Source organism: Nelumbo nucifera, chromosome 1 (genome assembly GCF_055504915.1).
Source record: "Nelumbo nucifera cultivar China Antique chromosome 1, China Antique-T2T, whole genome shotgun sequence".
Lineage (NCBI taxonomy): Eukaryota > Viridiplantae > Streptophyta > Magnoliopsida > Proteales > Nelumbonaceae > Nelumbo > Nelumbo nucifera.
The window spans coordinates 165,533,506-165,561,392 of NC_142649.1; the positions used below are offsets into that span (position 1 = coordinate 165,533,506).

The window sequence follows — 27,887 nt, forward strand, 5'->3', positions numbered from 1 at the left end:
CAACAAACCCTGGTGGTTGCTCCATGTAGACCTCATCGAGCAAATCACCGTGCAAAAAGGCATTTTTGATATCTAGTTGATGTAGAGGCCATACATAGCTGCCAGGGAGATGACAACACGAACTGACCCTATCTTAGCAACCGGGGAGAATGTCTCTATGTAGTCAATGCCATAGGTTTGGGAGTACCCTTTTGCAACCAGCCGCGCCTTCAGGCGTTCAACACGATCATCTGGCAAGTACTTAACGGTATACACCCACTTACAATCAACAGCCTGCTTCCCAGGAGGAAGAGTGGTGAGGTCCCAAGTGTGATTATGATGAAGGGCAAAGAGCTCTTCTTCCATAGCACGACACCACTCTGGAGAGGTAAGGGCTTCCTAGAAATCCTTAGGAACAACCACTGAGGATAACAAGGAGATGAACTGGCGATGGGAGGCGGAGAGGTGAGTAAGGGAAACAAAATAGGAAATAGGGTGAAGGGTGCAAGTGCGTTTACCTTTCCGTAAGGCAATAGGGAGATCAAAGTTGGAGGCTGGTGTCGGATCTGTTGACGGTGATGAAGCCGGAGGAGGCGTAGCCGGTACACGTGGGCGATGTGTATACACATGACGGATAGGTGGACGGTCAACGGACGGTGGCACCGGAGGCAAAGACGTAGGCACGACTGGAACCAGAGGAGGAGGATCAGCCATAGGAAGGGGAAGAGGAGGAGGTGATGTGGAGGAAGCAGCATCACCGGACCCCACGAAGAATGGAGTAGACTCGAAGAAAGTAACATCAACACTTACCAAAGAACGACGAGAACTGGGATGGTAACAGTTGTACCCTTTCTGAGTCCGGGAATAGCCAAGGAAGATACACTTAAGGGATCGTGCATCTAAAAGGAGAATGACCATCAAGAATAGACGTGGGCATCCGATTAATTAAGAAACAAGAGGTGAGCATTGCATCACTCCAAAAGGTTTTGGGAACATTCATGTGGTGCATGAGTGAGCGTGCTGTTTCTACAAGATGTCGGTTCTTTCTCTCAACAACCCCATTTTGTTGTGGGGTGTAGGTACATGAAGTTTGGTGTATAATGCCATGTTGGTCCAAGTATTCTTGAAAAGATGAAGACAAGTATTCACGGCCATTATCAGAACGGAAAATTTTGATGTGAACGCCAAATTGATTGCGGATCTCAGCATAAAATTTATGGAAAATGGCAAATAATTCACTTCTTTCTTTCATTAAATAGAGCCACGTCATTCTTGAAAAGTCATCAACAAAAATAACAAAATATCTGTGTCCATTATATGACATCACTTTATAAGGACCCCAAACATCTGAATGAATTAAAGAAAAAGGACTCGACACACGGTTATCAACCCTAGTACTAAAGGGAACACGATGGTGTTTCCCAAATTGACATGACTCACAATCTAGAACAGAAAGTTGACTCAATGAAGGGACCAAGGACTTCAGCACTTTCAGCGAAGGATGGCCAAATCTACAATGCCACTGGAGAGGAGAAATAGATGACTGAAGGGTCGTTGACGTTCTTCCACCACCATCAAGATAATACAGTCCACCGGCTTCATGCCCTCCACCAATCTTCATCCCCGTTTTGAGATCCTGAAAAACACACATAGAGGGGTAAAATGTAACGGAGCAATTAAGGGACTTAGTCAGCTTACTAACAGACATGAGATTAAATGGAAGTTTAGGTACATATAAAACAGAGGATAGAGACACAGGGTCTAGGTCAACATTACCAACACCACGAATAGATGATGAGGAGCCATTAGCAAAGGTAACAGATTGTTATGCTGGGCAATGAGTGAGAGATGAAAACACACCTGGAGTTCCCGTCATGTGATCAGAGGCTCCAGAGTCAATAATCCAGGGGCTGGGTGTGGATGCCAAACAAGCCATACCTGAGTGTGCAAAGGTAGTTGTGTTCTGCTGCGACGTGGATTGAACAAACCTTTCATACTCATCACGAGGAACACTCACCATCTCCTTGCCTGGACCATCTGGAGAGGTAGAAGGCATCTGGTCAGCTGACCGGTTCTCCTGTCTAAAGCTGGAACTGGTGTCACTAGTCATGGCATGGTTGGCCCACGTCGAAGGTGGACCATGTAAGTCATAGCAGTAGTTAATAGTATGTCCATCCAATCCACAATGAGTACACCTCCGTGGACCTGAGCCACGTCCTCTACCACGAGCTCCCCCTGAATCTCTGCCTCCAGTACGACCACCACCACGGATATGTGTAGATCCACCACTACCACTCCGGCCATACACTGGACCACTACTGCCACCACGGCCAGGCTGGGCTCCTCGAGCCCCACTTTTGCCACCTCGTCCTCTCGACACTGCAAATGCTGATTTATCTGAGATATTAGAGTTTTCCATAGATCCAATGGAAGTCCTCCGAAGACGAGCAAACCCTCCTCTAAAGATGGAAGGGCAGATCCTCCTAGTATCTGGGCTTGTACTGGTTCATACTCAGACTTCAGCCCCACCAGAAATCGAGTCACATCAAGATGCTCTCTCTGTTGTTGTTGAACCTTGACATCAGAAATGAGAGGGTGATAGACATTTAGCTCATTACGGATATTTCTCACACTGGCATAGTACTCCTCTCAAGGCTCTGATTTCCCTGTTGCAGACTGAAGTATTCCTGATACAGTTGATATACCCTAGTTGTATTATCCTAACCAGAATACAATTTCTTAGCATGATCCCACACCTCTTTGGCTGTGTCAAGAAACATGAAGTTCACACTGATTCTGGGTTCCATACTGTTCCACAACCATGTGATAATCTGTGCATCTTCCTGTTCCCAATCTTCATACTCCTGAGAACTAGTGGGGGGTTTCTCCTCTCTTATGTGCTTTACCTTCTTCTTCGCCTTCAGAAAAACCTCTACAGATTTGGCCCAAGGGACATAATTCTCTCCATTCAATTTAATGGAGGTCATTTGGACATTCAGGTAGTCAGTAGATATCATCACACTAGGTTTACTATCACTGTTATCTGCCATTGCCGAATTCCCTTATCACTGAATCCTGAGCACTACACACTGCACACAGACACTTCACCGAAATCTGCACACTGATTTCAGCAATGACAAAGGCTGAAAGCCGTACTTGTAACACCACAAACCCTACTCTACAGCTACCGGAAGTTTCACCATTAAGTAAACACTACTTCCCTTCGAATCACACACAAACCAGCATAAACCCTAGCATACTGCAATCTGAAAACCCATCATACGATCTGTACCACACCTCTCATGTGTTCCATAACAGAAATTATGCATAAAAAAAACTCCTTACCTCGTCGCCTGAAGGCCAACCACATGAAGGAATGAAACACCACTGCACCACACGCACCAGCCCTACATTAATTAGGGGAGGGCTTAGAAACCACATCAACCAATCACCAACGACACCACCAGAGGCATAGAAACCTCCAAGGGAAGAGGGCGATCACTCCTTTTCAGCCCTTTTCCCAGTCTCCAACCAACGGCTGAGAAATCCAAGAAAAACCCTAGTTCAAATGCGCAGAAAACAGAATTCTAGCAGGTCTGATTTGTTTGATGTTGCTCTGATACCATGTTAAAGTTCGGCCTGCCCTAGAAGTCTGTTTTGTTTGTTAGCTGTAAAGTAAACAGCAAGAAGGAAGAGAGGAAAGAAGAAGGAAGAAAGAGGAAGGAGAATAGAAAAGGTCTGGTTCGAAAATAGGAAAAAGTCCACCCTAGTTTCGGCCAGATCTGTTATTATATTATTAATGTGATTGGAAAAGACATAAGTGCCCTTATTTAAGTAAGAGGCACTTGAACTAACATAATAGTACACATCAGCACTCTCAACAGGTACAAAGACCGAAATACCCCTTCACTAACAAAGAGTAAACCCCTAAAAACAAAGTAAGTTCTAAGATGGACTCTAGATCCAGGGTGCCAAGAGCTTTGTTTGAAATTTTTATGTGGTTGCATATTCTCATACATACAATGGCAATGATTTAGCTTCATATTCTAGCCCCATTGGTGTGGATACTTTGTAAGGGCAGAATGATGGTTATGTTATTTATCAAAAACAATGATGGCTATGTGTTTTTTTTTAGGGAAGATTAACCAAATTTCATTAAAAGGAGTACATGAGAGGATGTATAAAACAGGGGAAAATCCCAAAGAGATTACAAAGGAGGAAGCCTATCACTGTACAGATTTTCTAAGCAAGCACCCAGTTTAGCTAAGCCATCTGCAATAGGATTTAGCTCCCTTGGGTTCCAAAACAGGTTTGCATTTAAGCATTCCAAGGAATGCCTTGCCTCTTCCAAATAATGGCTCAACCTCCAAGGGCTCCCTTCCTTATCCCTTAGCCATTTAATGCTATTTTCCGAATCTCCTTCAATAGAGAGGTTCTGAATACCCAAGCTTTTTACTATTCTGATTCCAGTGAGAGCAGCCAACACTTCAGCCTTAGTTGAGTCAGTAAATCCGATTGGACCACTGAAAACCCAGCAAATGTTACCTCTTTCATCCCTCAACATACCCCCAATTCCTGCTGAACCTGGATTGCCTGCAGCACTCCCATCGAATTGTTAAATCATCCCTCCTTTACTGAATAATACTGGTTGTCTTAAGAATAGTATGGATATTTCTGTTAAGGTCATTGATTGAGAGTCCTTGGAACAGCTCCGAATTAGCAGCCCAGAGATTACAGAGATAGGTAATATCTGATATTGACTTTTCGAGAGGTCTGAGCTTGTTTTCAAACAAGCACTTGTTTCTTTCCTCCCAAACTCCCCACATTACTGCATCTAACACCGTTTTCCAGTAGATTTTGCCTCTTTTGCTTAGGCCATAACCTTGCCACTGATGTATGATGTCCTGAATGTGCTCTGGGTTAACCCAATGGTAAACTGTCAGACTTAAGAAGTGAAACGTTAACCCAATGGTAAACTGTCAGACTTAAGAAGTGAAGCCAGACCTTTTGAGTGAACTTACAATGGATAAGCAGGCAATTGGCTGTTTCTCCATCTTGCAGACATAAACAACAAGCGTGAGGAGAAATATAGTCTTCCCAAACTCTTCTTTTGAAGGAGATCACATGTTTTTATTCTCTATAGGCATGCTTCCCATACAAGGAAGCAGTCTCTTGAAGGAATGTGACTGCACCAGATTTTCTTATATGGGAAAGAAGAGCTTTGTTCACCTGTTGTTAGAGCCTTGAACAGTGACTTAGAAGAGAATTCACCATTTGGGTGGAGGGTCCACACTCGGGTGTCAGAGGAAAGGGGGGAGATGTAGACCTCTTTAATGATTTGGAGGAGGGCCACAGGTCTGAAATCTCTTGGTCCCTTAAGGGTCTTATGAGATGTAGGTTCAGGTTGTTATAAGCAGGAAGGACAGGAATACAAGAAGAAACAGTGTCTTTGTCTAGGGAGAGGTTGAAGAGTCAAGAAGGATGCTAGGGTAGAATTCCCCCACCAAAGGATTTTCCAAAATTTTATTTTAGAAGCATTCCCCATTCTATATCTAATAAAAGGAAAGAAGAAAGGATGTGAAGAAACTATTCTTTTTCTGAGGATTTGAAGACCTTACCCGGTTCAAATGGAAATTGCTATCTCATCATTGTTGCTTGATCCATATTTTCTTGTGATGACAGCTGCCTAAAGAGCATTGGATTCAATAGGGAATCTCCAAAGCCATTTACCCAGAAGGGAGGTGTTTTTCTTGTTCAGATGCCCAATTCCCAGTCCCCACTTCCTCCTTTGGCTTGTAAACTTGATCCCAACTTACCAAATGGTTTCTTTTTTCCCCTCCTCCATCCCACAAAAAGTTTCTTTGGAGTTTCTCACTTTAGTCAGAATTTGGGAGACTAAGAAGTAGATAGGCAAATTTTCTAGGAAGGCCTTTTAAAGTGCGAGTCTTCCCCCTTTTGAGAGGTAACACCTCTTCCAAGATGCTAACTTCTTTTCACACTTCTCCACCACCGGCCCCCAAAAACTTAAGGGTCTTGGATTTCCTCCAAGAGACATCCCTAAATAGGAAATAGGGAGGTTTTCCACTTTACACTATGATTTCAGTAGCTTCAACAATTCAAGTTCAAACCAGAAGAAGAAGAAGAAGAAGCACATAACTTACATATGGATTAGGGATAGGAAGTCTACAAGAGTAATATTAGAACTGCCACATAAGCACATAACTTAAACTGAATAAAAAGACTAATCTACCCCTCATTCGGCTAACTCTAACACTCCCCCTCAAGCTAGAAAATATATGTCATATAATCCCAGCTTGTTACATATATAGTTCACTCTTCCTGAGCTTAAACCTTTTTGTAAACAAATCTCTCCAGTAAGGACTGTCTCTCTCACAAAGTGGCAGTCAATCTCTATGTGCTTTGTTCTCTCATGAAAAATAGGATTAAATGAGATGTGAATTGCAGCTTGATTATCACAGTACAATCTCATAGGTCTGCCCATTGAGAATCCGATTTCATGTAGGAGGTTTCTCAGCCATACTAATTCACATGTAGTGTGTGCCATGGTTCTGTATTTGGCTTCAGCATTACTCCTTGCCACAACGGTCTGCTTCTTACTCTTCCATGTCACCAGATTTCCTCCAAGAAATGTGTAGTAACCTATCGTAGATCTTCTGTCCAACACTGAGCCTGCCCAATCTGCATATGTATATCCAACTACCTCAAGTCTTCCTCCTGGTTTGTACAATAACCCATAGCCTGGAGCTCCCTTCAAGTACCTTACAATTCTAAGAACTGCATCCCAGTGAGGTATCCGAGGATTCTGCATAAATTGGCTGACCACACTGACTGCAAAGGAGATGTCTAGTCTTGTGATAGTCGGATAGTTCACTAACCGTCTATATCTTCCAAGATCATCAAATATTTCACCTGTATCACTACTCAACTTAGCATTTGGTTCCATGAGAGTTTCAACCGGTTTCGCACCTAACATTCCAGTTTCATCTAGCAGATCAAGGACATAATTTCTTTGGCACAAATTTAAACCTTGTTTTGATTTGTCAACTTCTATACCCAAGAAATACTTCTACTTCCCAAGGTCTTTTGTTTGAAAATGGTCTTGCCAAAAGGCCTTTAGTTTATCAATCCCCAATCTGTCACTACCAGTTATGACAATATCATCCACATAGACTACTAATAAAATCTTTTCGACTTTGAATCATAGCTGAACACTGAGTGGTCAACCTGACATTGTTTCATTTCAAAATTCTTCACCACTTCACTAAACTTCCCAAACCAAGCAAGAGGACATTGTTTCAACCCATAAATTGCCTTTTTCAGTCTACACACCTTACCAATCTCCCCTTGAGCAACAAACCCAGGTGGTTGCTCCATATATATCTCCTCCATAAGCTCACCATGAAGGAAGGAATTTTTAATGTCAAGTTGAAACAAGGGCCAATCATACATAACTGCCAGGGAAATTAAGACACGAACTGAGCCAATCTTTGCCACTGGAGAGAAGGTCTCCATATAATCCACCCCATACAACTGAGGAATACCCTTTAGCAACAAGTTGGGCCTTCAAACGCTCCACACTGCCATCCAGCAAGTATTTAACAATATACACCCATTTACAACCCACAACATGTTTACCTAGAGGAAGAGTAGCGAGCTCCCACGTGTGACTATGCTGAAGAGCAGAGAGTTCCTCCTCCATTGCTTAATGCCACCTAGGTGAAGTAAGAGCCTCTTGGACATCCTTAGGTATAGAGATAGATGACAATAGAGAAACAAACTGGCGATGTGAAGCGGAAAAGTGAGAGACTGAAACAAAATTAGATGGGATGTAGGGTACAACTACATTTACCTTTCCGTAAAGCAATGGGAAGATCAAGCTCTGAAGGTTCTGGGACAGGAGCAACAATAGGATTCGCAGACAAGGTAGAAGCCGGAGGAGGTGCCGGTGTCTATCGATGAGTATACACGTGTTGAGTCGGTGTTTGTTCAGTAGGAATCTGCACTGGAGGAGGTGAAGGTTCAGCCCCAACTGGAACAACCGGAACGGGATCACAGACTGGAAGGGGGAGAGGAAGCAAAGGTGGAGATAATGATACTTTAGGTCCCGAGAAGAACGAGACAGACTCAAAAAAAGTGACATCAGGACAAACATAGAACTTCCAAGTAATGGGTTGTAACACTTATACCCTTTCTGGGTTCGAGAGTAGCCAAGAAAGATACACTTAATAGAGCGTGCATCCAGTTTGTCTAACCCAGGACTCAGATTGTGAACAAAGCACACACAACCAAAGACCTGAGGTGTTAATGGAAATGGAGACAAGGTGGGGAACAAAATAGAAAAAGGAGACCGACCATGAAGGACGAAGGAGGGCATCCAATTAATAAGGAAACAAGCAGTAAGCACAATATCACTTCAAAATCATTTAGGAACACTCATATGATGAAGAATAGACCGAATAGTTTCAAGGAGATGATAGTTCTTTCGTTCAGCCACCCCATTTTGCTGAGGGGTGGATGCACATGAAGTTTGAAGAATGATGCCATGCTGCTCTAAATATTGTTGAAAGGAAGTGAGAAAGTATTCACGACCATTATCTGAACGAAGAACTTTGATTGGAACACCAAATTGCATATGCATTTCAGCATGGAATTTTTGAAAAATGGAAAATAATTCACTCATTTCTTTCATTAAATAAATCCATGTCATCCTTGAACAATCTGTTGAAGATTAATTAGTTTTATAATGTTTTTTTGAGTAGATGTTTTATGTTAGTTGTTAGATAGGGGGTGGGGACCGCAGTAGTTATGTGAGTCCAAATTTTATTATGTTTTTGTGTGTTACATATGCTGTTTTATGTTTTGCCGCCCTATAAGGGCATAGTTGTCTTTGTACTGTTTTATTATTTTAGTATAAATAATAAGTGAAGGGGGCGGCCAAATTTTTGCTCTCTTTTCTTTCAAACTTCTCTTCTTCTCCTTCTCTCTTCCTTCTCTCTTCAAGAAACTACTTTCTTTCATATTTTTTAATTCAGCAGATTCCTACTTGGTGTCAGAGCATTGGCTAGGGTTTCTTGAAGCATTCTCATGCAGCCCTAGATCAGCCGACTACATGAAGTAGTAAAGGGTTGATCGATCTGCTATACATTGCCCAGTTCTTGGAGTTTTTGGTGGGATCTAGACATCAGGAAGGTGATCTACTGTTCGGCATCAAAATCAGGAAGAACTGGAGTACGGGGAAGAGTCCTAGAAAAGTTGGACTCTTTGTTTTTGATCTAATCTTGGGCGCCCAAGTATTGTTAGTTTTCTTTTGATTTTCTGAAGAGGGCGGTTTGGTTTATGGAATTTTCTAGGCCTCCCAGAGTGATCGATTCACTTTTCTCTCTGTTGGGAGGCGTGAGGAGGAGAGAGATTTCCCTCCAGCTAGGGTTTTCTTCTTCCGGAAGGGTTGGTTTCTATGTGTGATATTAAATTATTTTTTGAAGGTCTCCAATCTATTTTTTTTTCTTACTGTTGAACTGCTTGAAGTAAAATGGAGAGTTGGAATACCGAGATGAAATCTACCAGTACTGTGGGACTGGGTGTTGGAGGTAGTAGTGATATTTTTGGGTCTGGGATCATTACTACAGTAAAACTTGATGGTACAAATTATTTGGAGTGGGCACAATCAGCTATGGGCTGTGTAATTCTATGTTACCTCATATTGCAAAAAATATCCTATGGGCTAATACTGCTAAGGAGATTTGGGATGGCGTGACTGAAATCAGGTGATAAGTATGAAACAGGGAGAAAAACCTCTTGCTGTGTATTTCTCTATACTGAAAACCCTATGGCAGGAAATAGATCACTTAGAAACTGTGGTATGGGAAAGTGTAAATGATGCAGCAACTTATCACAGACTGGTAGAGAGGAATAGGGTTTTTGAGTTCTTGGCAGGGTTGAACCCTGAATTTGACATTGCTAGGCAGCATATTCTTTTTAGGGAGGGTGTGACACTCTCTCAGGCCTATGCTTTTGTCTCTAGAGAGGAGAGTAGGAGGAATGTACTGTTGAGACAACCTGAGATTGACTAGTCGGCTATGGTTGGTACAAGAAAATCTAAGCCGAATGGAGACAGGGGGAGTAGTGAGACTAGAAGGGAAGATAAGGACTTGGTGTGTGATTATTGCAAGAAGCGTAAGCATACCAGGGACACTTGTTGGAAGCTTCATCCAAATTTTATGCCTGATCGGATAAGAAACAAGAAGGGAAATGCAAATGTAGCCACTATAGGACTCTTCAGCCCCTCTCTCCCAAACTGATTGGGAATCCATTGCAATAGCAACAGTGAGAACAGAATTGGAGAGGTTTGGACAACTTATGAGTAAGAAAGATTCACCCAGCTCTAGCCTTCCAGATGGACAACAAAATGCAGGAGCCAACTACACCACTTCCTTTGCACATACAGGTAGTTCATATGCAATTGCAAATCTTGCATCCACTTCAGGTAAGTAGGGACCTCCATGGAGACTCAGGAGCTTCTAAGCATATGATTAATGCCCCTACCTTTTTCAGTTCCTATCGGTTGTGCTCTGGTAGAGACAAGGTCTCCACAGCAGATGGTTCACATATGCCCATTGCTGGGAAGGGGACAGTTAGAGTGACCAATGATATAACTTTGTCTTTTGTTTTACATGTCCCTAGACTTCATACCAACCTACTGTCTATTAGTTCTTTAACAAAAAAATTGAATTATTCTGTGACCTTTCTTCCTGATAATTGTGTTTTGTAGGATCTGGAGTCAAAGAAGATGATTGGGAGTGGTCGTGAGGTGAATGGAGTCTACCTTCTGGATGAGATTCCGAGACATCAGGGCCATCATGTTAGCAATAGTGGGTCAAAGTCAGTGAACCAGATTATGGTTAGGCACAAGCGCTTGGAACATCTTTCTTTTAGTTATTTGAAATGTCTTTTCCCAAAGTTGTTTGAGTCTGTTCAATTATCTACTTTGGAGTGTGAGAGTTGTCAGTTAAAAAGCACTGTAAACAGTCTTTTAAACCAAGTAATGAAAGAAGTACTTCTGCTTTTAATATTGTTCATACTGATGTATGGAGGCCATATCAAATCCCTTCCATGGGAGGATTCCATTACTTTCTCTTGTTTGTGGATGATTATACATGATATTCTTGGATATATTTGATGAGATCACGTGATGAGGTTCCTAACTTAGTATGACAATTCCACCAGATGGTTCTCACACAATTTGGAATGAGAACTAAGGCTTTTAGATCAGATAATACCAGAGAGTACTTTGAGAAAGACCTGACGACGTATCTCTTAGAACATGGTGTAGTTCATCAGAGCAGTTGTGCATATACATTGCAACATAATGGAGTTGTTGAGAGGAAAAACAGACACATTGTGGAGGTGCAAGGAGTCTTATGGTGTGTGTTTCAGTTCCTGTGTAATTCTGGGGAGATGCAATTCTTACAGCTGTGCATTTGATTAACTGTGTTCCTTCAAGGAGTCTTTTGGTTGTGTTTCTTTTGTTCACATTCTTGGCCCTCATCGTAAGAAATTGGATCCTAAGGCCAAGAAATGTGTTTTTCTTGGGTATGCTCAGAACCAAAAGGGGTATTGCTGTTATGACCCAGTGTCGAGGAGCAGATTTGTCACTATGGATGTTACCCTTTTTTGAATCCACATTCTTCTTCTCGAGTGGTTCTCCTCAGGGGGAGAGTTTTGGGGAGAAGAACTCACAATCTGTTCCCCTTCCTGTTTCTGTGGTGGCTCCATCAGTTCAGCCAGCATCTACATCAGTTCAGCCACCACCTATACCATAGTTCAATCAGCACCTGCACCTCCAGTTTCATTACCTGAGCCACTACAGGCAGCCTCACAGCAATATCAGCGCCGACAGATGATGGTTGACTCCACACATCCTCAACCCACACCACTCTCTGTTAGTCCTTCTGAAACTCTAGATTCGGCAGATACAGCTCCAGGTATCTCTTGAGCCTGAGCCTATTATGTTTTCTGATGATAATGTTTCTGTCCCTAACACCATTGTTGTAGCTGATCCCACTGACCTTGATCTTCCCATTGCAATTCGTAAGGGGAAGAGAAAGTGTACAATCCACTGCATTTCACACCATCTTTCCTACAGTGCCTTATCACCCTCTTACCATGCTTTTCTTTCTTCCCTGGATTCTGTGCCTATACCTAGGAATGTTACTAAGGCTCTGTTTACATTGCCTTATCACCCTCTTACTGTGCTTTTCTTCTGAAGAGCCTATACATATCACATGACAAAGCTTTCCAGCTCAATCTGTTTAAGCTCATTATGTAGAAGAATCAAGAAAACTTAAATAAAAAATGAAGATGTGTCAAAATGTCTTATCAGGAAAAAAAAGATGTGCCAACATGGAGTCACTTGCCTACTAGCATGCCCCCATCATTTGGTAATACTGTGCAACACAATTGCAAAGGCTAAGCGTATAGAATTTGCAACTATTAGGCAAGAAAGATAAAATAAAGGCTTTCATGAACTACATGTCTTTCTTACCCATAGGGTCTTTGATGATATCATAATAATCAGGCACATCACGTCCATCAACAGGCTCCTTGAATGGCCAAGAATCAGGATGATCATGCATTATCTGTTTACATTGAAAGCCAAAGCATTTAAAAGAGACCTGTAGAATTAGAAAAAAGTGTGTTTACAAGGACATGACTATCTCTACTTGCTTCTGGTGTGCAACAGGATACATGTTACAGTTTACATTGTGTGACCCACTAATAGTAATTCTTCTTCTATCATCTGGTAACTATGAAATAAGGAACTGGACCAAAAAAATGGCATAAGATAATAAAGGAGAAATGCATGTCACTGATTGTCTACCTGTGCATGTTTATGTGTATTCATATAGATGCAAATGTACATGCAAATAATAATTGAAGCTTGATTCAATTACCCGGGGAGTATAAGAAAATTCCTTGTATAAATTGAACTAAAAAGGGGAATTAGAGTGGGGAATAGCTGGCGACTAGAGGAAGAGGGAGAGGAAGGAGGGGCAGCCATTCAACCTTGTAATTTTTTGTCAGAGGTGCAGCTTTGAAATGGGGATTTAGGGAGCATTTGCCAGAGAGTCTAGTCCTTGGTGGTGCTTGGCTAGGATGATGTCAGCCTCAATTTGTTTTGGCTTGGGATATTGTGCAGCATGTCAGGATTTGTGTTTTCCTTGGCTCATAGGAATAAGATTCTAAGTGGTTTGCTCTTTCTTTTTGAGGTTATTCTGTGTTTTGCACTGATGGGGAATTTCAGTGTATATCTTGAACGGTGATCACTTTTGCATTCAGGTTTTTCTTTTTGTTGCTCTTTCTTGTAATAGAGCTTGTATACACTTTTATTTTAATGAAATTAAGTAGTTAACCTACCCAGATAAAAAATTTGCTCAGTTTGAGTATTACTGGTTCCATTTTGTATAGCAGGTTAACATAATTGTTGCCCCCAAGGAATGATAAATTTAAAACAGCTTTCAAGTGTAACTTTTAAATGCCAACTGCATATTGTTATCTTTGCAGTGGATCATGAAACTTGCCTTTAATAGCGAGCGCATGAAGGAATTCAGTGATTCGCGATAGTTGGAACTATCTGTCGAAGGAAGTACTGTTCTAAACCTTGAATGACCCCACTGATCTGGAGTCCATCCAGCTTCCCCTATTGAAAAAAATGACTACAGGTTATTATGCAAAATTACACCAAAAACACGCAAAAAATTTCTTAACTCCTAGACTAAAAATGTAACAAAAACACCAATAGTGATCCATCAACTTGCTCCATGTCCATAGATGTGTATAAAATGAAAGAAAAAGACATGGAGCAAGTTGATGGACGTGTTAAATTTTATAAGTACATAAATAGAAGCTTAACAACACATATGTGTAAAGTTAAAAGTTCTTCTAGTATAGAGCTGTCATATTGGAATCTTGTTGCATAGCAGTTAAAAATCTCTCTATTTTGCAAATCCAACAAGCTACTTACTCAAACCAGGGATATCCTCAACTTTGATTATTTTTCTGGGAATACCAGCTTCTTTCTGAAGGAAAAAAAAAAAAAAAAGATATTAATGAGTACCAGTTTTTTAATACAAGCCATAAGCATCCATCCCATAAAAACAACGATACAGATCAAAAGGAAAAGAAAAAAAAAAAAAAAAAACTTCAAACATCTCTGGCAGTTTTCATTTAATCATTTATTAAAGACCAATCTTAACAGATAAAACAATTGGTCTGAATAAGAACTGCCAGAAAGGAGAAAGAAACTAGCCCATACCATTGTTGCAAAGGAACTAGATAAGAATAAATGATTTGCATTCTCACCAATCTTAAAGCAAGGGAAGCACACATAAAGGGATGAATACTAATTCAATCTTCCCTCTCTAAAGCATCTGTCCAGTGTTATGATATTCTTTAACGCTTTCCAACAAAAAGCTTTTACCTTAGGAGCACCATCCCACCCAGCTTTTAGGAAGATCTTCTGGTAGAATACCAAAGACCATTTGATCTTTAAAGACAAGCTCTCAAAACCTCAACAGGTCTTTTATTCCATTGAGCTTTTGAAAGATAATTAAAAAAAAAAAAAAAAACCTTGCCAAGCAGCACTTTAGAAGCTACATAGAACTTTACAAAGGTGACAAATACATAGGAATATACAAAAAAGTGACTAAAAAAGCAAACTTATAAAAGGGACATGCCTAAGTCACCTTGCAGCTCAGCCCAAGTGCATGCCTAAGTACACCTGGCGCATGTCTTTTGAAAGTGTTCTCCCTTGGGTTCAAGCAAAGTGTATGCCTTAAAATGCACCTTGCCTTTGTGCCTAAGCATGCTTTTTAGAACAGAGTAACAGACCCAGCATTCTCTTTATTCTAGTATATATGGACCCTAGCTCATTTTTGTTCCAGATCCTGATTTTCTCCTTGAGATATGTAAACTTACATCTAAAGACTTCAAAAGGAAGTTCCTGTAAAAGAGACACATATCCATCACTCTTCAATTCACCCTATGAACTAGGGAACTTCCATCGAAATGTTCTTGAATTAAAAGGCATGATGGGTCCTTGCACTTTGTCCATGTAAAATGTGCTCCTGCTAGGGGAAGGTCCACAAGAGACGTGCTATCCATGAAGGATCCAAATTCCATTATGTCATTACTCAGTACTCACTCTAAAACAACTTTTCTTATTACGTACAAATTGGATGATGTTTAAGTCCCCTCTACACACTACAGGGCATTCTAGAGTTGTTGTAATCAGTAGTCCTTCCAGTTCTCGCCATGTGTAAAATGGAGGTACTATCATTGGTCCAGTGAACATCCATCCAAAGTTATTGGCTAGGTTTTTGCAGCAGATAGAAACTAAGAAACTTCCATGATAGAATCATATATTTCCATTGCTAAATTGTTCCAAGTCATCAAGATCCCACCTGAGGCCCCAATTGAAGGTTGTGCAACCCAACCATGTGCAGTTGTCCCAAATCTCCATGACAAGTTGCCCATGTCATACCTCTCTTTTAGAATCTTATAAGACTATAATATCTGAATTTAGGGGTGATCATTTTCAGCCCGGCCCGCACACACACACACGTATGTTATTTCATGTTAGATTTTATATTTTATATGTAAGTATTATAACGACAGCTATAGTACATATTTTATAATGCATGAAATTAATTTTATATACATATCATATGACATATAATATAAAATGTTATATATGTTTAATATTTTGTACATAAATTCATAGGCCCAGAATCAGGCCCAGCCCGGAATCTGGGGCTAGCCTATAGCCCTTACCACAGGGGCTAACCTGGCCCAGTCCATGATCACCCATATCTGGATTCCATCTACATGAGAAAGACATGATTACTTCCCTTTTTTCTGGAGTTCAAACACCCCCATATTCCAAGATGTGATTTTTAGATTCACACCTGAACTATAGATTGCCCTCTTTGCCAACCTCCCTCGCTCTTATTCTCTCCTCCTCGTCCACTTAATCCTTGTTCTATTGGAAAGTTAAAAAGAAATTTTTATTAAAAGAAAAAAGAGAAGATCGAGTACAAGAAACAACAAGGTGTTAAGATAACACCTGCCCACCAACAGCAAAAACACATACATCAAGTAAAACCAAGGGAAACCAAAGACAGACACCCCCAAACAAGAGGAAACTTAAAAGTCTTCTCGAGCATTTCATCTTGTCCATCTCCTTCCTCGTTCCATGCTTCTCCTCCTTCCCCAACTATGATCTTCTTCAAGCTCTCTTCCCCCTTGCTTTTTACAAAGGCTTTGAAAGACTTTCTAGTGAACTCCTATCCAGTCCAATAAAACAAACCTAAGCTCTTACCCAGCCTGACATCCCTATCAACCAAACATTCAATCTCCACTCCCCCCCACCCACCCACACTGACTGATGAAGTCGCAATTAAGCCCTCCTCACTGTCTTGAACATCCCCTTCCTCCATGTCCTCAACCTTTGACCTTGACTCCAAACTTTCCTTAGAAGCCAACATCCGTTGCAGCTCATCCCATTCAGAATCTTGACGCTTGGCTCCCCGGGTCTTAGCAAATTTTATCTTTAAAACCTTGTCTTTTGAGCCTTTTTTCTTATAAACTTTCTTGAATTTATTAGTGGGACCAGCACTAACCAAACCATCTTTCAAACATGAAAAAACGTTTAACACGTGAACAAGCAGGAACTTGCTTGGCTCTCTAATTTTCTTCAACACCTCTGAATCAAGAGCATCCCTTTTCTTGATTCCGGAATTCCTTCTTCTACCTAAATCAACTCCAAGACTTCCAACTGGGACTTCAAAACATAAACACTCTTCTCGAACTTCTCACCCACCATTCTCCTCTCTAATACTTGCTTCCTCAAACTGGTTGCTTGTTTCCAACCTCTTGTCTTCCCCTCCTTCAATCTCCTCCCCTTCTTTCCACCCCTTTTGAAAACTTTCTTCCCCTCCTCTCCTTTCTCTAAACCAACCTCCTTTCCTCCCTTGTCTCCCTCGGTCCTAGTAGATTTTCAGTCAAACAGAGCCAACCACCCAACTAGAGGTGGATCAGCATGAATATCCACCGAACTCCAATCTTCCATCACTTTTCTCCCCTAGAACGGAAAAAACTTCACTGCACATGAAACAACGAAACTCCTTCTCCACAACTCAACTCTCCTGGTCCTTCAGGCTCACCATTTTCCTTCTAGAACTGTCATAGCTAACGATAACCCAAACTCAACCCTCCACCTTGCTGGCTCTAAGCCTGTAGCAATCCCTCTCTCTTTCTCCTCTTGAATTGCAAGAAATTGACACCAATTCTTTACCTACCTTTATGTTGTTGCGGCTAAGTCCACTACAACCACTCTTCAACTTCAATCTCAGGGATTGGTCCCCATTCTCAGCACCCGAAGTCTTGTTCGAATGTAGTGACCCTTTGAATGTCCTCTCGAGAGTTTCGTTTAAACTCCCATCCTCCAAAATGCATCTTTTCATACTTTCCTTACCAACTCCAGCCACATGCCCCTCAAATAAAGCCCCAATCCCACCCAAAATTACCACTTTACCCCTTGTAACATCCCTCCATTGTCTTCCTCATTCAATCGACCCTTTGACTTCCCCTCTTCAACAGAGGATTCATCCTGTAGTTCCAACCTTGCCCAAGGCTTCTCAATCTTCCTTCTCTCCCTTCATCAAATGCTCTAAAAAAAGTATTATCCTCTCCCACAACAAAAATTCTTAAGTCATATTGCTCTCCTACAAAAGCTAGAACTAAATTTCTTGGAATGGCAAAGACTTCATCGACCTCCACCAGGATTCTCACAATGTCGATCTTCTGCCATCTGCTACTCCTTTCATCAGCATTCAAGAATTTACCACATGCCTCCCAATCACTTAAACGCATATCACAACCCCTGTTTAGTTTGGCTTCGGACTCCAAAATCCACTCAGCCTCCTTTCTGCTATGAAACATAAACAAGAATAGTCCCATGTTCAGCCTTCTGACACCCAAAACTCTTTCCTTACCCCATCAAAAGCAGCCTAGGCAGCCACTTCTCCAAATCCATTCCCATGGACCTTCCAATCAAGCTTGCATTTAAAGTATTCAACCTCTTGTATCCTTCCATCAGAGACAATCTGAACCTCCCTGCGATTCACTTCTGACTCACGATCAAAACACTGTTCCATCTTTCTCCCCAATGGTGGTATTGCCTCTAGAAATTACTCTATAGATGACATAATCTGAGGCTGAGCTTAGTCTTATGTGGAAATTTGAAAATTCTTTCCACCACTACACAGATAGCTGACCAGTGTTGGTCTCCTCAGTGCATCTCCTACCACCACTACACAGATCAAGACACTTCAACCTCTTCATTTATTAGTAAGTTTAGGTTTTGTAGCTGTTAATCTAAAACTTATCCTGTTATCCAAACTATATGGGGTCAGTTACATAAGAGTTTAGATTCTATAGATGATGACGTTGAGGTTTTGTAGCTGATTCTTGATCATTGCCTCTCTGTCCTACATTCCTCTGTTCAAAGGCCATACTTTTACAGCTTACAAATCAAAGAAAATTTCAACATTCTAAAGAAAATCTCCCCCCTGCCCCCAATACCTCTCCCATGCACACACAAATAACCATCCACCCACCCACACATGCAAATAGGTTCTAGGGCTGCTTCAAAACCTTGGATCTTTTCAAATTTAACACTCCAACAATTAGATCCAATTCCATGCACTAGACCCCACACCGGTGCACTAAGGGTCCAGTGATAACCACTATATAAAATTGACAATGTGATGATGTAATACCTTTTGGAAGTCAACTCCTGGGTAGACAATGTGACAGTTGGAGAGTTCTCTTATCTTTTCATCAATTGCCTGCAAGCAAAACTCAGTTGGAAGTAACAACGCATATTTCATCAGAAAATTGACACCAATAAAACCGGGAAGTTCTACTTGAATTCAAGACATCAAGAAATCAAAACCATGCAAAAAACAAAAGGTAGCCGGTCCTGTAAGGTAACTACCAAACAATAAGTTGATCTCATTGTATTTAAGATAGAGTTAAGAGAATTGCCCATAAGCGCATTTTCCAGATGTTACATTAAGAGTTTTCCACCATGCTAACACCCTCATGCTACTTCAATACAGAAATGCATTCTCCCTTTTTCAACTACATGAAAGTAAAAAGATAATGACACTGATGGAGCAAAGATTATCTTTTTACCTGCCTCTGCCGTCGAATCATGGTTGATAAATCAGTGTATGGAAGCTTAGGATCAATTTTGCATTCCATAAGGATTCCTCCATCGTAGTCTTTAATATACCTAAAAGGTGTGAAGTACATTTCATTTATTGCTTCACTTTCTAAGAAAAACTGAAGCACACATTCAGAAAAAAAAAAATCCTTATGGCTAAAACTTCAGGTAAAGGATATGATCAATTAATATAAAGAAGATTGTAGTAACACTGAGCCTCAAGCCCTCAACTAGGTTGAACTAAAACTTTTACAATTTTGAATAATATAGATGAAGGGGAGGCTATAATTCCAAGTACAGTGGGAAAAAATGCTCAAGAGAGAACCTTCATTAGCTAAGAGAAAAGTTTCAAGCTCATACGAGGAAAAAACCAGAAGGCCTGCATTAAATTTCCTTTTTTTCAGGACTCATATATTAAAGGACCAGAGGAAGAAGACCAATAGCCTCTTGGAAAGCACAATGAAAGAAATGAACTAAATAGTATAATAGAATACAATATTAAACAGTCTAATGTTATCAATTTGATTCATCATAATTAATTGTGTCAATAAATGCCCAATGCTTTAGTTAATTAGAAAGACTTTTCTCTTAGCGCATGGCTAGATTCAGCATGATTTGAGTGAAGATAAGCTATACCATAATAATTGGAGGGTATTTGTGCACCATCTCCAATTTGCATCTTTTTCAAAGTGGAGAGGATAAAAAGGTTAGCAGACTAGTCCACCATAAATGAAATACACCTATTGATCCAAGTCAGAAGGGCTGATCCCTAAATAAAAACAACTCTCTATTCCTCTGGCTGATGAATCCACAAACAGCTTGCTGATCTTTAGGCTCCTAACAAGGGTCAAGGGGCACTCGTCACCATCATGAATCCAACTAACCACCACTTGGAAGTTCTCCCTAACCTCTATCCTTGTATAACCTAGAGAGAATATCAACTACAGTTCCTGGAGTAATGACAGGAACTTGCTAGAATAGAGTCCTTTGTACTAATGGCAATTGGTCAGAGTAAACCAGTAAAGATCCCCGTTTTTGCTTCAAAAAGTACCTCCTGTAGAGAGAATAAGGGTTAATCTTGTCTTTTTCTATCCTTGGGGAGTATTGTTGTACCATATGTCTTATGTACTTTATCCTTTTCGTAAATATTCTTCTACTCTTTATTTTTAAGGACAAAACTGACCTTTTACATTCATATTCTTGTACTCTTTAGACACACACGTACAAACCCTAGTACCTGTCTGGCCTCTTCATTGTCACCTCCAACTCCTAAAGGTCCTAAGTTCCCAACCGAACAACCTTCAAAATTCAGTTGACAGTTCCTTGACAACATGATCAATGTTCTGAAATCAAACCTCTAGTGGGTGGTTAATGATGGGGCCCAATGTTTTTAAAATCATGCAATTCACGATTCGAATTGGACAATTCAAATCAGATCGTGACCAAAACAATTCAAATCGTAGTTAAGAATTGGATTTTTAATTAATTGTGTGAGTTATAACTTCGTTAGTTTGAATCGTAAATTGCAATTCATACATGATTCAACCAAGTTATGTCGAAAGTATATTTTAAGAGGAAAAGACTATTTAGTCCTTCCTCTTTTAATATCTCACTTGTTTTAAAGGGGTAACATTGCCATTTGATCATAAAACTTAAATATCCCCTTTCATCACTCGAGAGAAGCTTTCTAAAGATGGAAAAGGCTTAAGTGGGAGGCCAAGACCCTCCTCCATCGTGTATGTGAAGCTCCAAATCTCTGGCTTTGCACCAAAAGGTATGTATTTCTTTTAGTTTTTGATTTCTACTTTTTTTTGTTGCAAATGATTCCTACTGCTCTTTTTTTTTGTTTCTTCTATTATTCGGTTTTTCTTTTGGACGCCAAAAACAGGGGCTCCATCCCATTTTTTTCTCTTCTTCTTCTTCTTTGCATAAAAGCAAGGACTCTACCCCATTTCTTCTAACCTGTTTTTTTGCATGGAAACAGGGGCTCCACCCTATTTTGTTTTCTCATTTTTTGGGTTCACCAGTTCAAAAACAGGGGCTTTGCCCCATTCATTTTCTCTTGTTTGTATTTTATTTTCTTTGAAATGATGTTATCAAGCAACTCATGTTTTTTTAGAATTTATAATTTAATTTTTAAGAATTTAGAATTAAAATATGTCCATATTCCATAAACTGGTAAACATGATATCTTTATTTGTAGTGTGTCACAACTCTCAAATCTCAATCTCACTACTGTATATTTGTATTGCATTCATGCATTGATAATTGGCATGTATAGCTTTTTTTAATATGTATAGTTTTTGAGAGGTTTATGTATCTTTTTAGTTTTTTTTATAGTTTTTAGAAAATTCAGAAAAAAATCTTACGATTTACAATACAATTTGACTCAAACCTCTTTACAATTTACAATACGATTACAACTTTCAGAACATTGATGGGGCCACATAATACTATCTCTTGCAGTATCATCATTATGCTGAAAGCTTAAAATTCCTCTCTTACAAACCCAAGATTTGGCTTCCTCCTCATCTCAAACTAACCAAAGAATAGTTACTCTCAAAATCTAATAACTTTTGCTCTGTTAGTTGGGAAGAGGAGAAGTTTTTTTTTTTTTTTCTTGGAAAACTAAGGATGGGAGGGGACTGGGTTACGAGTGGACAAGAGTCGATCTTTTCACGAGCTATTCGAGTTCAAGCTCAATCAAAATTGAGCTTCAAGTTGAACTCAAGCCCAATATATAAGCTTATTCGCTAATCAAGCAGAGCTCAAACCAAATGAAGCTCAGCTCATGAGCCTAATCGAGATTATATTATATATAATATTTTAATTTTTATATGTACAATATGAAATAATTTTTATATGTATAATTTTTAATTTTTTATATGAAATTCCGCTCACTATCAAGCTTGAGCCAAGTTGAGCTCAAGCATATGAGCTTTTCATTTGAGCCAAATACAAGCTTGCTTTCTAGCTCGAATCAAGCTCAAGCTTGAACTCTAGCCTTATGTTTTTTGTCAAGCCGAGCTCAAATAATCTAATATTCAGCTCAGCTCGAATCCACTCCACCCCTAGGGGATACAGTGCTAGGTAAGTGTGAACCACATCCACCAACATTACCAGGTGAACCAGCTAGGACCTTCAAGCATATGGGCTTAAACAAGCCACTGATCTCAGTTGACAGCATCTTGTTGATACTAACCACACATCCAAAAAAAAAAAAAAGTTTGTGCAAAAACTAAAGGCAAAATGACAAGAAATTAGAAAGTGATGAATGGTCTTGTTGCTCCCCTAGTAAGAAAACACGTAGGGAACAAGACCCCCCAGCCCCCAATTGGAACATAACAAGTTTTAGTTTTCAAGTAAGCATCTCCAAGAGAAGTCCCTTATCTTGAAAAAATAGGTTCCAGATCTGAAAAAGGGTTAGAAAGAAAAGGTTGATAGGGTTTTCAGTAAGGGTGCAAGTCACATACCCAACTTGAAGAATTTACAGAATATCGGGCCTAGAATACAGGCCCATTCAAATTTTAGCCAATGCTCAACCCAAGCTTGCACAAGTTTCAGCCCTAATTTTCAGATTTAAGACAGAAAAATCTGCTTTAATTTGATTATTTAATTGCAAAGTTTTAAACAATGGTTAAAATAATTAATGACTAGAATAGTTTAAACATAAGAAGAGAATAAATAGCACAAGAATATAAAGTTGACTTTTGATTTAAAACTAATGGAAGCAAGTAGGTTTGTGCAAGTCTCTCAATGGAGGAAGTCTATGAAGATTGAAGCAAAAAGTTTCGTGTTCTATAGCTGCAGAACTATCGGGAAGATTACGCTCATGATCAGGGAGTTAAACATGTCGATGGTTATGCTCATAGGAGAAGAGATAGTAGAGTGGTTCCAAAACTTTGTAAGTTTACATGGTCCAACTTCCAAGAAAACCCTTTGTGCTCAAAGTTAGATAGATTACTATTCGATGTAGGTTGGGAAAACCATTAGGGAGATTCAGTTGCTAGAGCATTGCCTAGAGTTACTTCAGATTAGGCACTAAGTCCTTTTTGAGTAGCCCTACACTGTTCTAATTTGAAAACATGTGGTTATCCCATCCGAACGTTGTACAAAAAGTGGGGGAATGGTGCAGAGAAGAATTGGGAGGAGTGAAGTGGAAGGGGATAAAATTTCATAAGAAGTTGTAGAAATTGAGATTAAATATTAAGGAATGGAACAAGGATCATTTCAGAAGATTAGAGGAAAAAAGCTGAGTCTTATGACTAAAATTGAGGAATTGGATGAGGAGAGTCGGTCTAATCTCAATAAGGAAGAGAGAGAGAGGGAGGGAGAGAGAGAGAGAGGAGTAAAATGGAACTTGAAGAAGGATGTGTAAGAAGTGCTTTATGGGGAAGAGATCAGTTGGAGGCAGAAGGCAAGAAACAAATGGATCAAGGAGGGGGCTAAGAATACTAAGTTTCTCTTTCTCCATGCATTGACAAATGAAAGACTAGTATGGCCAAATTGGAGGTGGATGGGATAAAAATTGAAGGACTAGTATGGCCAAATTGGATAATGATACAGCCAGATAGTTGGAAAGAAACTTTGAAGAAGAGGAAATAAGGAAAGCAATTTTCTCGATGGATAGATCTAAGGCCCCTAGTCTAGACAGTTTCACCATGGCTTTCTATCATGATTGTTGGGATGTGGTGAAGGATGAGTTGTTTGAGGTGTTCTTTGATTTTGCAGATAGCCACATTGAAAGTCCGAGGATCAACGCCACATTCCTAGCTTTGATACCTAAATAGCTTGATGCAAGTCACCCAAAGGATTCCAGGTCCATCAGTCTAGTGACTAGCATCTATAAAACTGTTAACAAGGTCCTGGCCCTGAGAATTAAGGTTGTTTTTCTGTCAATCATTAATCAATACTAACGGTGACCGGTGCAATGCACGAGCTATTTTTTTAAAATGTATTTTTAAGGGGAAAAATGAAGTAACAGTGGCTCACCAAAGGTTTTATATATTCCTAGTTCTTTACATATAAAATAGTAGAAAAATAATTTTCTTTCCCATTTTAGTTATTGAGCTTCAAAATTATTCCTTTTTATATAGCCAAAAAAATGCTTAACATGAGATCAATAACCAATTTAAAAAACAATTTCAAAATTGAAATGATGAAGATAACCAAAGGCTCATGTTAAGTGATTTTTATTGTTGAACCAGAAGAATTCATGAAACAAATATACATTAAACTAATAAAAGAATAGAGAAAAACCTAATAACCCATGGAAAGGACAAATGGTTTCTATTTAGACTTTTATATAAGAAAAAAATTGGTTCACCCCATGAATTGGTGGGCAATTTTGGGTTTCGACATTAGTTTGGGTCAAATCTAGGGCTCATATTTAGATTGGCCCTTAACCTAATCCAATCAATCTAATTAATACCCCTACTTTATTAGATAGGACCAAAAGGGATTAAAAGTGATTTAAGAGGAAAAGAGGGATTTAATGGGGAGGGGAGATGTTACAAACATTGACTATTAAGATGAGAGAGAGAAAGAGAAGAATGGTGTTATTAGAGAGTAAATATGGAATTTATGAGAGACAATGAAGACCCATGAAGGTTTTAATTTTGCCTTGTTATATTTTTAATGATTTCACTTAAAAATAAATATGCACATGTGTGAGTAAGGAGAGTAGGATGAGGCACATGTGAGATCTGTGGTGAGAAGACTCCTCACCTCCCTTCCTCTACCACTAGTTGGCCCTTGACTTATTTAGGCCTTCCTCTAGGTGCTAACCTGAAGGAAAGTACTTGTTGAACTCCAATTTTAGAAAGGTGTGCCAAGAGGCTAGCAGCATGAAAGAGGAATTACACTCCTTGAGGGGTAGGATTACCTTGATAAAATCTACTCTTGCTAACCTACCGACTTATTATTTGTCAATTTTTAGGATACCTTGTTATAAGACAAGAAATTAGAGAACATTATGAAAGATTTACTTTGAAAGCCAAGAAAAGGAATAAAAAAATCACTTGGTAAAATAGGAATTAGCATGCAAAATTAAGGAAGAGAGAGGGTTGGGTATTGGAAACGTGAACAAGAAGAATATAGCACTGCTAGGAAAATGGTTGTGGAGATGGCCTTTGGAGAGGTAGTGGTATGGGGTTACTTCCAATATCCATAGCATATCAGAAAGCGGTTGGGATGCAGGTGTATCCTATAGAGCAACTTTGGCATAACCCTGGAAGGCTATTCACAACATTTTCCCTCTTTTCCCTCAATTTTATAAGGTATGAAATCTGTTCTAGGTATTCTGTTTGGTTTTAGGAAGACTTGTGGCCATAGTTTTCAAAGCACCAAGGTGAGGCTAGGCAACAAGGGGGCGCCTTGTCGCCTAGGTGATGGATTTTTTTAAGTAAAAAAACATATATCATTGGGTAGTTCCCTAGGCTCCATAACCATATTTCCTTAATAACTATCCATAATTTTCATAAGAAAAGTATAAACTTCATGTTTAAGCATAGAAAATCAACATATTCATGAGAAGAAAAAGAAGGAAGAAAAGAAAATTCAAAAAAAATAGGGGCTGAACCCTTATTTTTGTTATAGGTAAAGAAGAAAAGAAAAGGTGGAAGAAGAAGAAGAAGAAGAAGAAGAAGAAATAGATGTAGACAAAGAAAATATGTTGATTAGACAATTTTAAGTTCTTCCTTACTTAATGGTTAAGGTTTGTAAGTCTATGAGGGTTTAATTCAGCATTTAGCAATGTCTTGTTGATTATACCCTAACAAATAAAATAATAAAAACAAATTAGTATATAAATACACAAAATGAACATTTTAGTTTAATAATGTCTATTTTATAATTATAATCTCAAAGAATTAAGAATATAAAAGTATTTTATAACACAACATACAAAACTGCTTGGTGATTAGGCAAGGCAAGCCTCCAAGGGCGCCTTGTCGCCTAGGCATCACCTTGACAACTATATTTGTGCTTGGTTTTTCTCCTCTTAAGGACATGTTCCCTCCTTGTTTTCTATCTTTGTGTTTAAAAAGTTGCCCGTGTCAAATTTCAGTACTTCTATCCTTCCTCTGGGTCACAGATAGAGTTTTGGTTTTCATAGAGAATTAAGGGATGATAAGCCAATGATTGTAGCGCTAACCTTTTGCAATTACTTGATAAGGTCCACCTAGACCCTCCTAAACAAGAGAACAAAGTTTTCATACCACATCCTAAAGGTGCTTTATCTTGTGCCTCCTTTTATCAGCCTCTTTGCCAATCGGCCTCCCCCAGGTTTTCCATTCTACTTAAGTCTAGTGTAAACCAGTCCCCTAAAGTGTTTTTTGTTGAGAAGTGTGTAATGGGAAGGTTAATACAATGGGCACCTTGTAGAAAAGAAGACTTTTTCTTTGCTTATCCCCAAACTAGTGTATTCTTTGTAGATCAAATGGAGAAAGTTCTAATCATCTACTAGCATCTTGTTCATTTACTACAGATATTTGGGAATGGTTTTTTTTTTTTTTATGTGGAGGTGGAATTTTCCAATGAAGGTGAATCATCTCTCTAATCCACTTTTTGTGGCCTAAGAAACATGGAAGAACCATGTGGAGATGTAAAAGAGCAGCTTTAGTTTGGACCATCTAGGATGAAATAAATGCAAGAATTTTCTTAGAAAAAGAAACGAATTTGAAAACGGTAAAAGAATGTACTTGGACAAGGGCAATCCATTGGTTAAAAACTTTGGATACTTTCTCACCCTTCTCTTTTGATGACCTTCGGAGGAGTTGGTTTTAGGTGGCAAGAAGTCCCTCTAGAAAGGATAAAGTAATTATAGCCTGGAAGCCACCTCTAGAAGGTTTTGTAAAACATAATTTTGATTGGAGTAGCCAAGGCAATCTAGGCCTCCAGGAGTAGGGGGTATGGGACAAGGAAGAACATCCTTGCTCTTTTCTCAAGACCAATTGGAACGGGTAACTCTACTAGAGCTGAATCATTAGCAGTTTAGCAAGGAGTTCATATTGCAAGCAACTTGGATGTGCAGAATTTGATGATCCAAGGTGATTCTATGCTAGTAATGGGGTTGAAATATCTGAAATCTGTGAAATGAAGTTACAAAAATTGCTAGCAAGAAACATGACTTCAATATACATTGGGTGAGGACTGCTAATGCTTCTGCAGAACTTTAGCTAACGGTTAAATAGGGATACGTTGTATTGGGCTCAATTGTTAACTGATATTACTATTATTATGGGGGAGAGGTTGCATCTCACGCATCACACATCACGCCTCTCCTAGGGATGCTTGTACTAGATATTACTTTGATTAATAAAATTCATTTTACCTATAAAAAAATAAATAACACAAGAATGTTTTTATAAGTAAAAATAAATTTTATTAATCACTTGAAATAAGAATTACAAGCATCCCTTAGAGAGGCATGAGACGCTACCTCTCCCAATCTTACAAAAGGTTCCCAATTAGAACTGAACCCAATACAACCAGTTTCTATTCACCCCTTGTTTAGCTAGAATATATGCCATCCCATTAGCCAATCTTCTAACCCATTGTACTTCCGAGTTCATATTTCTAGTGAAACATTTAAACTTCTTCA

The 27,887-nt window shown here is 39.5% G+C and overlaps 1 protein-coding gene across 6 annotated transcripts in view; it reads right to left on the reverse strand.

Moving 5' to 3' along the window:
* HAG1 (histone acetyltransferase of the GNAT family 1) overlaps positions 1–27,887 on the reverse strand; it is a 113,532-nt gene that overhangs the window by 15,949 nt on the left and 69,696 nt on the right. Inside the window, exons 7-12 of one of the 6 annotated variants that reach the window (XM_088895089.1) lie at positions 19,255–19,354; positions 18,837–18,905; positions 14,021–14,075; positions 13,578–13,696; positions 12,542–12,671; positions 12,414–12,443 (exon numbers count right to left, since the gene is read on the reverse strand). In XM_088895089.1, coding sequence (XP_088751215.1) covers positions 12,414–12,443; positions 12,542–12,671; positions 13,578–13,696; positions 14,021–14,075; positions 18,837–18,905; positions 19,255–19,354 — 503 coding nt within the window. Of the gene's footprint in view, positions 1–1,562; positions 1,616–12,413; positions 12,444–12,541; positions 12,672–13,577; positions 13,697–14,020; positions 14,076–18,836; positions 18,906–19,254; positions 19,355–27,887 lie in introns of those variants that run through there. The other 5 variants (XM_088895090.1, XM_088895091.1, XM_088895092.1 and 2 more) reach the window with 5 other exon arrangements.